Raw genomic sequence first — 13043 nt, forward strand, 5'->3', positions numbered from 1 at the left:
ATGCTCCAGGCACAGAGAGAGTCAGAGCCCATCCTGCCTTGGGGAGCTCCGTGGGCTGGCGGGGGACGGACTCTGAGGGTGAGACCCAGGGATGAACTTCGGGTTGCAGGGCCATGGAGGAGGGAGAAGCTGGAGCCAGGCTGGTGATTCCCTGAATTCCCTCCTGGCTGGTTGATTCCTTCATCAGATTCCGGCACTGGGCTTTGGGGACACAGAGAGGAATACGGTATAATGCTCCTTGTGAAGAGTAGCAACTCTGTGCCCAACTCTGTGCTGGGCATGCTGGGGGCCTGAGGCCCCGCTTCAGGGGAGATAAAATTCCAGTGGGAGAGATGGGCTTGCCACCAGATAGTGATGTCTCAGAGTGCTCAAGGCTGCGATGGGGCAATTCAGGTTGGGTTGTGGAGCTTAAGATGGGGGAAACTCAGTGAATGCAGAGACTTCAGAAGAGATGCCTGACACAGCCTTCGGGGTTGAGAGGGCTTTCTGAGGAGCACACATGTGAGTTGAGACCTGAGGGATGAGGAGGAGGTAAACGTGACAAGTTGGGGACAAGAGTCCCAGGCTAAAGGAATAGCATTTGCAGAGGCATAGAAGGAAATGAGAAGATGGTACTTTTGCTGGACCCTAAGAAGTTCAAGAGCTCTGAGAATGGAGACAATGGGGAGAGGTAAACAGAAATCAGTTTAGGAAAGCTTAACTATCAGACCAGAGATTTCTGACGTCATCTTGAAGATAGCAGAGAGCATTGAAGGTCCAAGATCTATGGAGAGACAGGGCCAGATTTGTGTTTTGTGAAAATAATCCTGACACGAAGAAGCTGGCAGAGAGGGAGCGGTTGGAAGCAGAAGACTGGCATGATGTAAGCTGTGATTGTCCAGTGGCAGGAAGTGACTGTAGGAGCTACAGAAGAGTGTTAAGCAGGGAGAAATGAGACTAGCACACACACTCTCTCTCTCTCCTGTTGGCCTGCTTCACCCTTGGTCTCTGTTCTTTCAGTCCTGCCCTCCAGACCACACACAAAGAAGCAGGCCTGTCATCAGCTCAGTCCTCACCTCCTGCTGACCTGCCCTCTAGCCCACACTTAGGACTTGTGTCCTAAGGCCCAGAGTCGCCTGGGATGACAATGCTACCTTTGTCTCTTTACTCCCATCTCTGGCAGCCTCTGATTCTCCTTTCTGCTCTACAGGCCCGCAGCACTGACAGCTTGGATGGCCCAGGGGAAGGCTCAGTGCAGCCCCTACCCCCCACTGGGGGGGCCAGTGTGAAGGGGAAGCCTGGGAAGAGGTGAGGGGGGAGGGAGGGAAAGGCTTAGCTTAGGATAGAGGGAGGCTCAAGGAGGGAGCAACTGATGATGTGTCATCTATCTCCCAGGCTCTCTGCTCCTCGAGGTCCCTTTCCCCGGCTGGCTGATTGTGCCCATTTCCACTATGAGAATGTTGACTTTGGCCACATTCAGGTATGGGGGGCTTTGCACCTGGGATGGAAGGTGAGACCCTACCAAACTTTGAACCACTATTAGAAAGCTATCTCTGAGACTGGCTGTTCCACCTGTCTGAGCAGTCAGTAGCAGGGGTTGCAGGGGCTAGGGCAGATGGGGAGAGAGCTGCTCGTTTATTCATCCATTGGTTCTTTGACTTATTCATTCAACAAAATTGTTTCTTACATATTTGTTCTCTGTCAGGCCCATGTACTCTGACCAAAACATCCCTAGGTCCTATGCTTGGGAAAATCTAAGAGGGGAACATAGACCCATCCCTAGATAATGCCAGCCTAGAGAGGTCAGGACTGGGATGAAAGGGAAGCCCTCACTGGGCCTGTTTCCTCTGCAGCTCCTCCTGTCTCCAGAGCGTGAAGGCCCCAACCTCTCTGGAGAGAATGAGCTGGTGTTTGGGGTGCAGGTGACTTGTCAGGTGAGGCTACCCCTGCCGCTCGCTCAGCCTAAAGGACTGGCCACCATGCTCCTCCGCTCAGTGTGATGGGGACACTGTTCACTTCTGTCCCTTTTGCTCCTGCAGGGCCGTTCTTGGCCAGTTCTCCGTAGTTACGATGACTTCCGTTCCTTGGATGCCCATCTTCACCGGTGCATATTTGACCGGAGGTTTTCCTGTCTCCCAGAGCTCCCTCCACCCCCAGAGGGTGCCAGGGCTGCCCAGGTAATCTATGTTGTCTCAGCCCCTGCCTCAGCCATGAGTGTGTCCTCATCAGCCATGTACGAAACCATCAAGGCAAGGGGGACAGATAAATATTTAAAGATTTGTATGGTCTGAGCCGTAACCAATCAGAATGGAGAAGCTTTAGAAATATATCAGAGTTCTGGAGGCTCCCTTGAGTTTGGGGATCATAGGGTGGTCCAGGAGGTTCCATGGGATGGTCAGCATAGCTGCATCAGTTGCTGAGCTTGGCACAGCCTGTTTACCAAGTGATAGGATGATGTTTCAGTACCTACAGCTGAGCAACACCCATGCATCCAGGTTGAATGTTGGTGCTATCCAGAGATGAGCTAGAGCAGTGCGGGAAGGTAGTGGGCTCCTCATCACCTTCCCACAAGAGCCAATCTTGACAACCTGCCCCCAGATGCTGGTACCACTGCTGCTGCAGTACCTGGAGACCCTGTCAGGACTGGTGGACAGTAATCTCAACTGTGGGCCTGTGCTCACCTGGATGGAGGTGGGCCTGGGCAGGGGGGTGAGTGAGGGTAGTGGGTAGTCTGCAGTGCAAGAATCAGCCTGGAGTGTGTGTGGGCACAGAAAAGAAAGGACCCAGAGTGGAGGAAGCATTGGTATTTTAGTGCCTGTGTGGGCGTCTGCGTGTGTGTGTGTGTGTGTGTGTGTGTGTGTGTGTGTGTGTGAGAGAGAGAGAGAGAGAGAGAGAGAGAGAGAGAGAGAGAGAGAGAGTGAGTGTGAGAGAGTGAGTTATCAGATGTTTGCCTGGGGGGACCTGAAGATTTAAAGGTATACCAGCTAGAAATTAATTGGGCTGTAACTCAATACCCAATACCTAGCTAAGAATAACTTAAACTGGAGGGTTTTTAGATAGAAAATGTTCAGTGTCTGTGATGGAAGATGAATTTGCTGGGGAGGTCTTGGGAACAGAAGAGTCCTGGGTCATATTGAGGAGGTGAAGGGGGTTCATTTAGAGGGTTCAACTTAGATGATTGACTAATAGCTCTATGAAGCTCTTAGGTTGGAGATGGGCAGTGGCCTCACTGGGCATGGAGGAACCCTTGTCTGCCTGTATTAATGCCTTCTTCTGACTTTTCTTTGCCATGTCTCACTTCCATCTCAGCTGGACAATCATGGCCGGAGACTGCTCCTCAGTGAGGAAGCCTCGCTCAATATCCCTGCCGTGGCTGCCGCCCATGTGGTCAAACGGTATACAGCCCAGGCACCAGATGAGCTGTCCTTTGAGGTGAGGCTGTGGGGAGCAGACGGCAGTTGGGCTCCCCACTGCCCCTGCCTCTTCTGATCCCCTTCCTTACACCCCCATTCCCAGGTGGGAGACATTGTCTCTGTGATTGACATGCCACCCACGGAAGATCGGAGCTGGTGGCGGGGCAAGCGAGGCTTCCAGGTAAGCCTGGCTTGGGGTGGGCATGTGGGCCAGGGCACCATGTCAACTAAGGCAGTCCAGCCACTGACCCTGACCTTTCCTCAGGTCGGTTTCTTCCCCAGTGAGTGTGTAGAACTCTTCACAGAGCGGCCAGGCCCAGGCCTAAAGGCAGGTGAGTGCCATGGACAGAGTGGAAGGCCCTCCTGCACCCTGTGCCTACCATCCATCCTTTCTACCTGTTGTCTACTCTGCAGATGCTGATGGTCCCCTGTGTGGTATTCCAGCTCCCCAGGGTATCTCCTCTCTGACCTCAGGTAATGGCAGCAAGAGGTCAGTTCTCTTCCCCTGCCCCATCAGGCCCTTGGCTGTGCTGACCCTACGTGGTCTGCCTTTGCCCTTACAGCTGTACCCAGGCCTCGTGGGAAGCTGGCTGGTCTCCTCCGCACCTTCATGCGTTCCCGCCCTTCTCGGCAGCGGCTGCGACAGCGGGGGATCCTGCGGCAGAGGGTATTTGGCTGTGACCTTGGAGAGCACCTCAGCAACTCAGGCCAGGAAGGTGAGGCCTGGCCCCCTGCCCACTCCACCCCACCCCTCCTGTCTAGGATCCGACCCGCCCAGCCCTGACCCTGCTGCTGTCTCCCAGTGCCCCAGGTGCTGCGTTGCTGCTCCGAGTTTATTGAGGCCCATGGGGTGGTAGATGGAATCTATCGGCTCTCAGGCGTGTCCTCCAACATCCAGAGGCTGCGGTGAGGGTGCTCTGTCAACCCCTTCCTCTTACAAGCATTCACTGATCTCTCTATTCCAGTCTGTGCTTTGTGCTAGGTTCATACTCATTGGGATTATGAAGACATAGAGCAGGAGTGGGCCAAGGAAGCAGGGAGGGCTTCCTTGAGGAGATGACACCCTAGCAAAGGCCTGAAAACTGAGAGTAGAATTAGCATCCTAAGCAGAGGGATCCACCTTCACTGAGCACCTGCCAAATTCCAAGCACCATTCTAGCACTGAGGACACAGCAGTGAGACAACTGGAAACCCCTACCTTCATGGGGCTAACACGCTAGAGAGAAAGACGAACAAGAAAATGATAGCGTCCACTAGAAGGTGACAAGTGCTATGGAGAAAATCTATTAGGGTAAGGAAGATGATAGTCACAAGCCTGGAAGGAGCGCCGCAGTTCTAAGTAGCAGGGGCAGAGCAGTGTCATGGGGAAGAGCTGTGGGGCAGTGAGGAAGCCAACTGCAGATCTCCTGGGAAAGTGCTCACAGTGGGCGGCCAATGTGATGGCAAAAGCAGCAGGCAGTGATGCAGAGAGTCACTAGGGCAGCGTGTGTGGTGCCTTTTAATTGTTAGGATTTGGGTTTTTACTCAGAATGAGGGAGAACCACAGGAGGGTCTGGACCAAGGAGGGACAGCATATACCACAGTTTAGAGGTGAGAAGTAATGGGGCAAGAGAAAAGGACTGGCTGGGCACAGTGGCCACTCCTGTAATCCCAGCTACTCAGGAGGCTGAGGCAAGGGAAATGTAAGTTCAAGGCCAGCCTGGGCAACTTAGCAAGAACTATCAAAAAAAAAAAAAAAAAAAAAGAAGGGGGGACTGGAGTTGTAAGGGTAGATTAGCCCCAGGTTTTTGACCTCCACAAAACAAAACACAAGGGCTGACAGAGGTCTTGAGGCGAAAGCACAAGGCTGGAGGAGTGGAGGGATCAGGAATGAGGCTGTTGTGAGCAGTGGGGCCCCACCAGGGAGTTAGGAGCATGAGGGTACTGGGATCAAGTTTTCCAGTTACTGCTTAAAGCCAGAAGAATGACACAGCTCCATGGTAGGAGTGCGGTCATATTCTGGAGTCAGCCTTGGTAGCTACAGGCAGAGGCATCACCCACTGGAGCCTTCGTATCCTCTGTGAAGTGGGGTACCCTGGACTTTGCCAAACAGTACATTTGGGGTTTAATAAGTTTCTCCCTCTGGATAGCCCAGGATAAGGCCTGGAGAAGAAGGTTACATCCAAATGTGGGAATTTGGTGCCAGGGTAGGGGAATGTAGCCAGATGAGCCAGTCTGACCTTTCTCTTCCTTACCTGATGGTCTTAGGCATGAGTTTGACAGTGAGAGGATCCCTGAACTGTCCGGCCCCGCCTTCCTGCAGGACATTCACAGTGTATCTTCCCTCTGCAAGCTCTACTTCCGAGAACTGCCAAATCCCTTGCTCACATACCAGCTGTATGGGAAGTTCAGTGTGAGTAAGAGAACTGGCGAGGTTGGAGGGTGAGGGTGCTGGGATTCATCTGATCTGCCTCATCATGTCTGTCCACAATCTCAGGAGGCCATGTCAGTGCCTGGGGAGGAGGAGCGCCTGGTACGAGTCCATGATGTCATCCAGCAACTGCCCCCACCACACTACAGGTAATCCAGGAGGGGCAGGGAAGGGCAGCAGTGAGGTTCCAAGGGCACCAAGGCTTAGCACTCCCCCTCTCCTCCTGTCCCCAGGACCCTGGAGTACCTGCTAAGGCACTTGGCCCGCATGGCCCGACACAGTGCCAATACCAGCATGCATGCTCGCAACCTAGCCATTGTCTGGGCGCCCAACCTGCTACGGTAAGCTAGAGGCTCATCAGCTTGCCTGCTCATCTCACCTAACCACCTTGTATGCCCGCATATCCTCAATCCCTAGTATTGGGGATTGAACCCAGGGGCATTCTACTTTTGAGCTATACCCCCAGGTTTTTTTTTTTGTTTTTTTTGTTTTTTTTGCGGGTCTGGGGATGGAACTCAGGGGCATTCGACCTCCAAACTATACCCCCTCCCCTATTTTTTATTCTTTATTTTGAAACAGGGTCTCACTAAGTTGTGGAGGGCCTCATTAAAAAGCTGAGGCTACACATGAACCACGATACTCCAGTTTTAGCCTCCCAAATGCTGGGATTACAAACATGCGCCACCACGCTCAGCTACCCCTAGCCCTTTTTTAATTTTTATTTTGAAATAGCGTCTTCTAAGTTTCTGAGGCTGGCCTTGAACCTGTGATCTTCCTTTCTCAGCCTTCCAAGTACTAGGATTACAGGCATGCACCACCATACTCAGCCTTGTTCATTTTTTTAATACTTATTTTCAAGTACCTTCCATATACTAGTGCCTGAGCTCAGCACTGGAGACAGTAGTGAGCCAGGAAGGCCCTGTCCTCATTGAGGAAATGGACAAAGAACCATCAACAAGAAAAAGAGAGTAATATCTGATGCCAAGATGCCAAGAAGGAAAATATAAAGCAGGGAAATAGGTGTACTGGGTCATGACAGTTTTTAGAAAGAATGGTAGGGAAGGCCATCAGGTGGGTAAGCCATGGCAGACTTGATGCTGACCAAGAGAGGCAAGATTATCCTGGAGGAACTCATATTCTTCTGAGGAAACAACATAAATAAGTAAATTAGGGTACATCAGATGGTGCATATAAGTATGGGAAATGAAACAGACCAAAGGAACAGAGAAGGTCTCCAATTTTAAATGAGGTGGATGAGGAAGACTCCATTGAGAAGGTAACATCTAAGTCGACCTGCATGGGGTGAAGGAGGGGCCCATGTGGATATATGGGAGAGCACCCCAGGCAGGCAGAGTGAGTGCAGATAGGAGACTGAGGTGGTACCTGGTGTGATGGAGTAGCAAGGCCAGGGTGGCAATGAATGGTGAGTAGGTGAGGGAAGGCGATGACGAGGTCAGAGGGGTGATCTGATTTGAGTGTTCACAGGCTCCCTCTGACTCTAAGGACAGGAGCAGGAGGCCAGGGAGGAGGCTGCTGTGACATCACACGGAAGGAAATGGAGGCTGGCCATTAGTCTGTTAGTCAGCTTTCCATCACTTAATAAAATAACCGATATCGTTAACTTATTAAAGAAAAAGGCTTATTTTGGTCCCCAGTTTTAGAGGTTTTGGTTCATGATCAGTTGGCTCTGTTGTTTTGGGTCTCTGGCAAGAGCACAAGATGAAGTAAAACTGCTCTCCTCATGGCCAGGACACAAAAAAGAGAGGAGGGGGCCAGGGTTCTGCAGTTCCCTTTGAGGATACCCCCCCCATGACCTAAAGACCTCCCATTAGGTCCACCTCTTAAAGACTTCACCATCTCCCAATAGCACCAACCTAGCCAAGCCTTTCATATATGGGCTTTTGGGGGACATCTAAGATCCAAACTGTAGCAGCCAGGGTGGGGGCAGTAAAGGAGAAGAAAAGTTAGATTCTGGATAGATTTTAAAGTGCATGATTTACTGATGGACTGAATGTGGGTGTGGAGGAAAAGAGGTCAAGGACAACCCTGGTGTTTAGCTTGAGTCACTAGAACTACATTACTGAGATGGGGAAGGAGAGGTTTGGGGGAGACTGAGAATCCATTTTTAGATGTGATTCGTTCAGGGTCAAAGGTATTGAATTGAGACAGTGATTCCATTGGTACCCAGCATTGCCCACCCAGAACTTGCCAGCCCAGGCTCAAGGTACCTTGCCTCCTCCCTATCCATTCCAGGTCCATGGAGCTGGAGTCGGTGGGACTGGGAGGGGCAGCAGCCTTCCGGGAGGTTCGGGTGCAGTCGGTGGTGGTGGAATTCTTGCTTACCCACGTGGAGGTTCTGTTCAGTGACACCTTCACCTCTGCTGGCCTTGACCCCGCAGGTATGCCTGTCCCACTCCTTGATGTCCTGGCCACTGTCCCCTCACTATCATGTCGCAGTGGGAGGGCAGATGGGTGCCCCAGCACTATCCCTACCCCCTGAAGCCAGACCGACCTCCCAGCTCCTTGAGGACCCCGCCCCGGCCCATCCCTCCCCCGCCCCCTCCTTCTCATTTCAGCTCCTACGCTCAAGATCCCCACTTCTTGGCCAGGACGCCGTTCTTCCTTCACCCCTTATAGGTCCTGGGGGTGCTTGGGGCCATGGGGCCACCTGGGAGGAGGTGGGAGGTCCCCAGACTTGACCCCACCCTGGCCCTGCCCAGACTCCCTGCCCTGCCCCGGACCCCAGCCCAGTCAGGATTCAGCTCGTCGGAGGGCCCTCTGGCCCGAGGTAACTGACCAGAGCCGCTGCCCTCACTGGCTGCTGGGAGCTGCTTCCTCATCAGCTCGTTCTGCCTCACCCTTCCTTCTCACCTGCCTGCTGCCCGCCCATTCCCTCCTGATCTACCCTGGCCCCCTGCCTTGCCAGCCCGGGTGGGCACGCTGTGGGGCCGGGGCTTGGGCTGTGGCGCTTGGCTTTGCCTGTGGGCTCAAACAGCCCCAGAGCTGACAGCTGTTCCTTTTCCAAATTCCCCAGGCCGCTGCCTCCTCCCCAGGCCCAAGTCCCTTGCGGGCAGTGGCCCCTCCACACGCCTGCTGACGCTGGAGGAAGCCCAGGCTCGCACCCAGGGTCGGCTGGGAACACCCACTGAGCCCCCAGCTCCCAAGGCCCCAGCCTCACCTGTGGAGAGGTGAGTGGGATGCTGGGGGAGAAGGGGGAGCGAGGCAGCCTGGAGGCCCCGATTACTCAGACTGCCTCCTGTTTCTCACCCAAACCCCAGGAAGAAGAGGGAGAGAGGAGAGAAACAGCGGAAGCCAGGGGGTAGCAGCTGGAAGACATTCTTTGCTTTGGGCCGGGGCCCCAGCATCCCCCGAAAGAAGCCCCTGCCCTGGCTAGGGGGCACCCGAGCCCCACCACAGCCTTCAGGTCAGAAGCTGTGTGGTTGGCATGGTGGGGTATGGTCTCCGGTGGGCGCTCCAGTGGGCCTACGTCTCCTACCTCTTCTCACAGGCAGCCGACCTGACACGGTCACACTGAGATCTGCCAAAAGTGAGGAGTCTCTATCATCGCAGGCCAGCGGGGCTGGTGAGCACAGAGTGGGCCCTACATATGCCCAAAGCTGGGAGGAACTGGGGCGCTAGTTTTGCTTCCAAATGTATTTCAGATTTGGAGGGTCTGGGTGATTTAAAGTTTTGAAATCTGGACTGTAGTACAATGAAGTGGATAAAGTCCACTACACACTGTACTCACTGGTTCATACAGGGCCCTTTATAACAGTCAAGTTAATTCATTCCTTTTGAAGAAATTTAAGTAATACAAACACCCCCCTAGGCACAGCCAGAAGAGCACCAATATCTTACCCGAGGCATGTTCAAAATTTGATGATCATTATTTCCTTGCTTTATCATACACAGCATATGTGTTAATAACATGTTTCTCTAGTTGCTTCTGAAACTATGGAGCATGTTAAGAAGGGAGGTACAAGCTACCATCTGTGTCGCTGAGCGTAGCTGCTCTCTAGGCTTCTGTGTGGCTATCCTGTCCTAACCCTGCTGTACTGGGGGCTCTTATGAGCAATCCATAGACTGCCACATTCTCAGGAGCAGAGGTGCTGTCCTGTAGGGTGTGCCACATTCAGCTTACAGGACAAGGCTCATTGCTTTCCAAGAAGGGTTGGGCCATCTGGACCCCAGCAGCCATGCATGAGATCCTGCTGGTCTCATGCTTGCAGCCCATAGGCTTGTCAGACTTACCTTGCTTTGGGTCTAGAATGGTTCTTTTCATGGTCTTGCCTGAACAACTTCCTGGATTCACAGCCTTCATAGCCCTCTCCAGGGAAGTGCCTCTTCATGTTATTTTCCCACATTTCTATTGAGCTGTGTCCCATTCTCAATGATGTGTGAGTATGTAAAGTTCTGACCCCTGACCTCTAACTGCTCCCCATTCCCCCGACTCCCACTTCCAGGCCTCCAGAGGCTGCACAGGCTACGGAGACCTCACTCCAGCAGCGATGCTTTCCCTGTGGGCCCAGCACCTGCTGGCTCCTGTGAGAGCCTGTCCTCGTCCTCTTCTTCTTCCTCCTCTTCGTCTTCCTCCTCCTCCTCCTCTGAGTCCTCAGCAGCTGGCCTGGGGCCACTCTCTGGGTCTCCCTCACACCGCACCTCAGCCTGGCTAGATGATGGTGATGAACTAGACTTCAGCCCACCCCGCTGCCTGGAGGGACTCCGGGGGCTTGACTTTGATCCCCTTACATTTCGCTGCAGCAGCCCCACCCCAGGGGACCCAGCACCTCCTGCCAGCCCAGCACCCCCAGCCCCTGCCTCTGCCTTCCCACCTAGGGCAACCCCTCAGGCCCTCTCGCCACGTGGGCCCACAAGCCCTGCTTCGCCCACTGCTCTGGACATCTCAGAGCCCCTGGCCGTATCAGTGCCACCTGCTGTCCTAGAACTGCTGGGGGCTGGGGGAACCCCTGCCTCAGCCACCCCAAAACCAGCTCCCAGCCCTGCCCCAGGGCTGCGCCCCCATCTCGTCCCCCTGCTGTTGCGTGGAACTGAGGCCCAGCTGAGTGACACCTGCCAACAGGAGACCAGCAGCAAGCTGGTACCGCCTGGAACACAGGGCCAGCTTGGTGAGTGAATCCTGCTCAGCCCGCCCACCCTCTCAGACTGATGGGGTGTCCCAGGACTCAGCTGACCCCCTTTCCATTCCTTTCTATTATAATAGGTCCTGGTGTGGATTCGCCACTGCTGCCCCCACCCCTGTCCCTCCTGCGCCCTGGGGGTGCCCCACCCCCACCTCCCAAGAACCCAGCACGCCTCATGGCCCTGGCCCTGGCTGAGCGGGCTCAGCAGGTGGCCGAGCAACAGAGCCAGCAGGAGCAAGGGGGCACTCCACCTGCTCCCCACTCCCCTTTCCGCCGCTCAATGTCTCTGGAGGTGGGTGGGGAGCCTGTGGGGACCTCAGGGAGTGGGCCAGCCCCTCACTCCCTAGCCTGCCTGGGTGCCTGGGCCCCAGGACCCCCATCCTACCTACCAAGGCAACAAAGTGATGGGAGCCTGATGAGGAGCCAGCGGCCTGTGGGGACCTCAAGGAGGGGACTCAGAGGCCCTGCCCAGGTCGGTGCCCAGCTCAGGGCAAGTGGGACGTGTAGGGATGCTCCAGAGATGGCAGCACAGTCCCCATGTTCTGTCCCCTCGCAGGTTCCCACCCCTGGCTTTTTTTCCCCAGCCCCCCGGGAGTGCCTGCCACCCTTTCTTGGGGTCTCCAAACCTGGCTTATACCCTCTTGGTCCCCCATCCTTTCAGCCCAGCTCCCCAACTCCAGTCTGGAGGAACTCCCTGGGCCCCCCTGCACCACTCGACAGGGGAGAGAACCTGTACTATGAGATTGGGGCAGGTGAGGGGTCCCCCTACTCTGGCCCCACCCGGTCTTGGAGTCCCTTTCGCTCGATGCCCCCCGATAGGCTCAATGCCTCATATGGCATGCTTGGCCAATCGCCACCACTCCACAGGTCCCCTGATTTCATGGTCAGCTACCCACCACCCCCTTCCTGCCTTCCTCTTGACCATCTTGGCTACTCAGCCCCACAGCACTCTGCCCGACGCCCTACCCAGCCCGAGCCTCTCTATGTCAACCTAGCCCTAGGGCCCAGGGGTCCCTCGCCTGCCTCTTCTTGCTCCTCTTCCCCTCCTGCCCACCCCCGAAGCCAATCAGATCCTGGCCTCCCAGCCCCCCGTCTTCCCCAGAAGCAGCGGGCACCCTGGGGTCCCCGTACCCCTCATAGGGTACCTGGGCCCTGGGGCCCTCCTGAGCCTCTTCTGCTCTACAGGGCAGCCCCGCCAGCTTATGGGAGGGGGGGTGAGCACCACCGAGGGTCTCTGTATAGAAATGGGGGACAAAGAGGGGAGGGGGCTGGTCCCCCGCCCCCTTATCCCACTCCAAGCTGGTCCCTCCATTCTGAGGGCCAGACCCGAAGCTACTGCTGAGCTGGAGCCAAGAAGGAACTTCTTCCTTTCCCTTCCCCCTCACTGGCTCTAGGCCCAACCCAGTTCCTTGTTTTGTATTTTCTTGAGCTTCTGACCCCTACCCCAGGTTTCTAACTTTGTAACTTGCTTCTGATGTTGGTCTCTAACCTAAAACCATCGTGTCCCCACCCTGGGCTGAGATCCCCATCTCCCCATGATCCCCCCTCCTGGGGCCCTTGCACAAATCTGAGGGAGGACTAGGCTGACACCCTATCCTCACTCTCCCTCCGGGAGCCCCAGCCTGTCCTGACCTGTGCCCAGGGGTGGGGGGAAAGCTTCTGCCCCATCTTTCCCCATGTGCCCTACTAAACCATTTGACAAAATTAATGAATAAAAATGGTGAAAATGTGGCTGCTGGTGTCGGTGAATGAAGAAACAGACAAGTTGCTTTACCATTTTCTTTCCTTATGACGGGCACTGAGTGGGAAATCAGGCCCTCTTGGAAGGCTCCGAGGTGATCTCTGCAGGGAGGGCTCCATGGGCATCCTAGCAATCTGTGCCAGGAGTGGGGCTGAGGCTGGGCTTGTCTCCAAGTTGGCATCCACTTTGTAGCTCTGCCATGATCTCCTCCAGCAGATCCATCCTAGGGAGCAGTGGGACAGGGGTAGACCTAGGGTTACCTCAGGGATGAGGGAGGGGCCCAGGGTCCCCCCACACCATTTCTCACTTCTGCAGGCTGGAGAAGAGACCTCCAATCACCTCAGTGCTGGGTGCCTGCA

The 13043-nt window shown here is 54.9% G+C and overlaps 1 protein-coding gene across 1 annotated transcript; it reads left to right on the forward strand.

Annotated features, from left to right (window-relative positions):
* ARHGAP33 (Rho GTPase activating protein 33) lies at window positions 1–12285 on the forward strand (the record flags this gene model as incomplete). The annotated part of the gene is made up of 22 exons (XM_080703566.1): window positions 1–78; window positions 1190–1287; window positions 1375–1459; window positions 1833–1913; window positions 2019–2156; window positions 2578–2670; window positions 3289–3411; window positions 3496–3573; window positions 3658–3724; window positions 3807–3866; window positions 3956–4108; window positions 4196–4298; window positions 5640–5784; window positions 5869–5951; window positions 6036–6143; window positions 8056–8201; window positions 8837–8990; window positions 9081–9250; window positions 9311–9385; window positions 10266–10928; window positions 11024–11415; window positions 11500–12285. The coding sequence occupies 22 exons, from the start codon at window positions 1–3 to the stop codon at window positions 12283–12285; spliced, it is 3879 nt and encodes a 1292-aa protein (XP_080559692.1).
* Window positions 12286–13043: the final 758 nt, after the last annotated feature.

Source organism: Muscardinus avellanarius (genome assembly GCF_963383645.1).
Source record: "Muscardinus avellanarius genome assembly, chromosome: 10".
Lineage (NCBI taxonomy): Eukaryota > Metazoa > Chordata > Mammalia > Rodentia > Gliridae > Muscardinus > Muscardinus avellanarius.